At 53.6% G+C, this 1,777-nt stretch overlaps 1 protein-coding gene across 1 annotated transcript; it reads right to left on the bottom strand.

Annotated features, from left to right (window-relative positions):
- Positions 1-65: 65 nt before the first annotated feature.
- LOC104539777 (protein groucho-1-like) lies at positions 66-1,482 on the bottom strand (the record flags this gene model as incomplete). Its single annotated transcript, XM_010183386.1, has 3 exons — positions 66-142; positions 1,003-1,153; positions 1,335-1,482. Coding segments are annotated over 3 exons (376 nt in total), but the record flags the coding sequence as incomplete, so codon positions are not given.
- Between the last annotated feature and the right edge of the window lie 295 nt (positions 1,483-1,777).

The raw sequence follows: 1,777 nt of genomic DNA, 5'->3' as shown, positions 1-1,777 counted from the left end.
CCGCAGGGTGATGCCAAGAGAGGGGTCCAAGCGCAGTGCCCCCACCCCAAGGAGCAGCCTCCTACCTGGAAGATGCTGGCTCCGTAGGGCGTCCTCCAGGCGTTGAGCAGGTTGTCCTTGCCAGTGCTCACAAACCATTTACCTGCGGGGGGGACGCGGCGTCAGCAGCCCCAAAGTCAAAGCCCCACCAACTGAGCCCTGTCCCCGTGGGATTTGGGCGGTTTGCCTGCAGGGACTGGGGGTTTTGGAGAAATTGGAACAGTTTCTGAAGGAAAAGTGGGTTTTGCAAAGGGAAAAAATGGATTTTCTAGATGGAAAAGTGGATTTTTCCAAAGGGAGGAAAAAAAAATGGATTTCCCAAGGGAAAAATGGATTTTCGAAATGGAAAACTGGGTTCTCCAAAAGGGAAAACTGGATTTTGCAAAGGGAAAAAAAATGGATTTTACAAAGGAAAAAAAGGATTTTCTAAACGGAAAAAATGGAGTTTCCAAATGGGAAAAAAAAAAGAGGATTTTCCAAAGGGAAAGTAGATTTTCTAAATGGAAAAATGGATTTTTCCAAAGGGGAAAAAAATGGATTTTCCAAAAAGAGGAAAAACGGAGTTTCCATAGGGAAAACACAAAATGGATTTTCCAAAGGAAAACTGAATTTTCTAAAAAGGGAAATGGATTTTCCAAAGGGAAAAAAAATTGATTTTCCCAAGCTGAAATCTGGATTTCCCAAGCTGAAATCTGGATTTCCCAAGCTGAAATCTGGAATTTCCCAAGCTGAAATCTGGATTTTCCCAAGCTGAAATCTGGAATTTCCAGAGACGCCCGCCCCAGCCCCTATCCCCACGGGTTGTGTCCCACCGTGGCAGCACCGGCTCACCCCCATTCACAGTGACAGCCCCCATCTCCATCACCATGGGCCAGACCCCTCCCTGCTCAGCCCCTCTCTTGCCATGGTCCCCAGTCATTTGGGGGCCGCTCTGGGGCCGCGTGTGGGAGCGGAGCCGCTTACCGCAGTAGGCGAACTTGAGGGAGAGGACGCAGCTCTCGTGGAGGTGCAGCTGGTACTTGTCGGGCTTGGTGTGGTGCAGCACCTCCACGTTGCTGCTCTCCATCCCCACCGCCAGCCACTCGCCCGTCGGGCAGTACCCCAGCGAGAAGATCTGCAAGGGGGACACACAGAGATGATGCTCAGCATTGGCGGGGGCCTCATCCGCCACCTCTGCCTCCCCAAAAACTCCCCGACGGGGAGCGACGCCGATCGCCCCGGTGCAAACCGTGCTGGGGTGGCTTTGCCTGTGGGTGTCAGGGATTTGGGGGACAGGAGCTGCCCCCCGCGCTCACCTGGGAGGTGAAGTCGTGCTGCTGGAGCTGCCGCCCTTCCCGCAGGTCCCAGGAGCGAACCGTGTTGTCCAGGCCCCCCGTCCACAGCTTGGTGCCGTCGTGCGAGATGTCTATGCAGCTGGCGCCGTCCGTGTGGCCTTGGAACTGCCTAAAACCACAGGAAAGAACATGAAACGTTAAGGGATAGGCTGGGGAAAAGCCAACATTGGTTGCTTGGCGGGGAAGCTGGGACTCGGGCTCCGTCTCCAAATTTTCCCTGCACCATGGAGTCCCACCCAAGGAGCATCCTTTGCTGAGGCCGGGCTCATTTCATAGAATCACAGTCATTAAAATTGGAAAAACCCTCTGAGATCATCAAGCCCAACCTCAACCCAACCCCACCATGGCCATAAACCACGTCCCCAAGTGCCACATCCACAAGGGTTTGAACCCCTCCAGGGATG

Source organism: Mesitornis unicolor, unplaced genomic scaffold (genome assembly GCF_000695765.1).
Source record: "Mesitornis unicolor isolate BGI_N332 unplaced genomic scaffold, ASM69576v1 scaffold42390, whole genome shotgun sequence".
NCBI classification, from domain to species: domain Eukaryota; kingdom Metazoa; phylum Chordata; class Aves; order Mesitornithiformes; family Mesitornithidae; genus Mesitornis; species Mesitornis unicolor.
The sequence above is the reverse complement of the archived record's forward strand: the minus strand, read 5'-3'. Positions and strand labels throughout refer to the sequence as shown.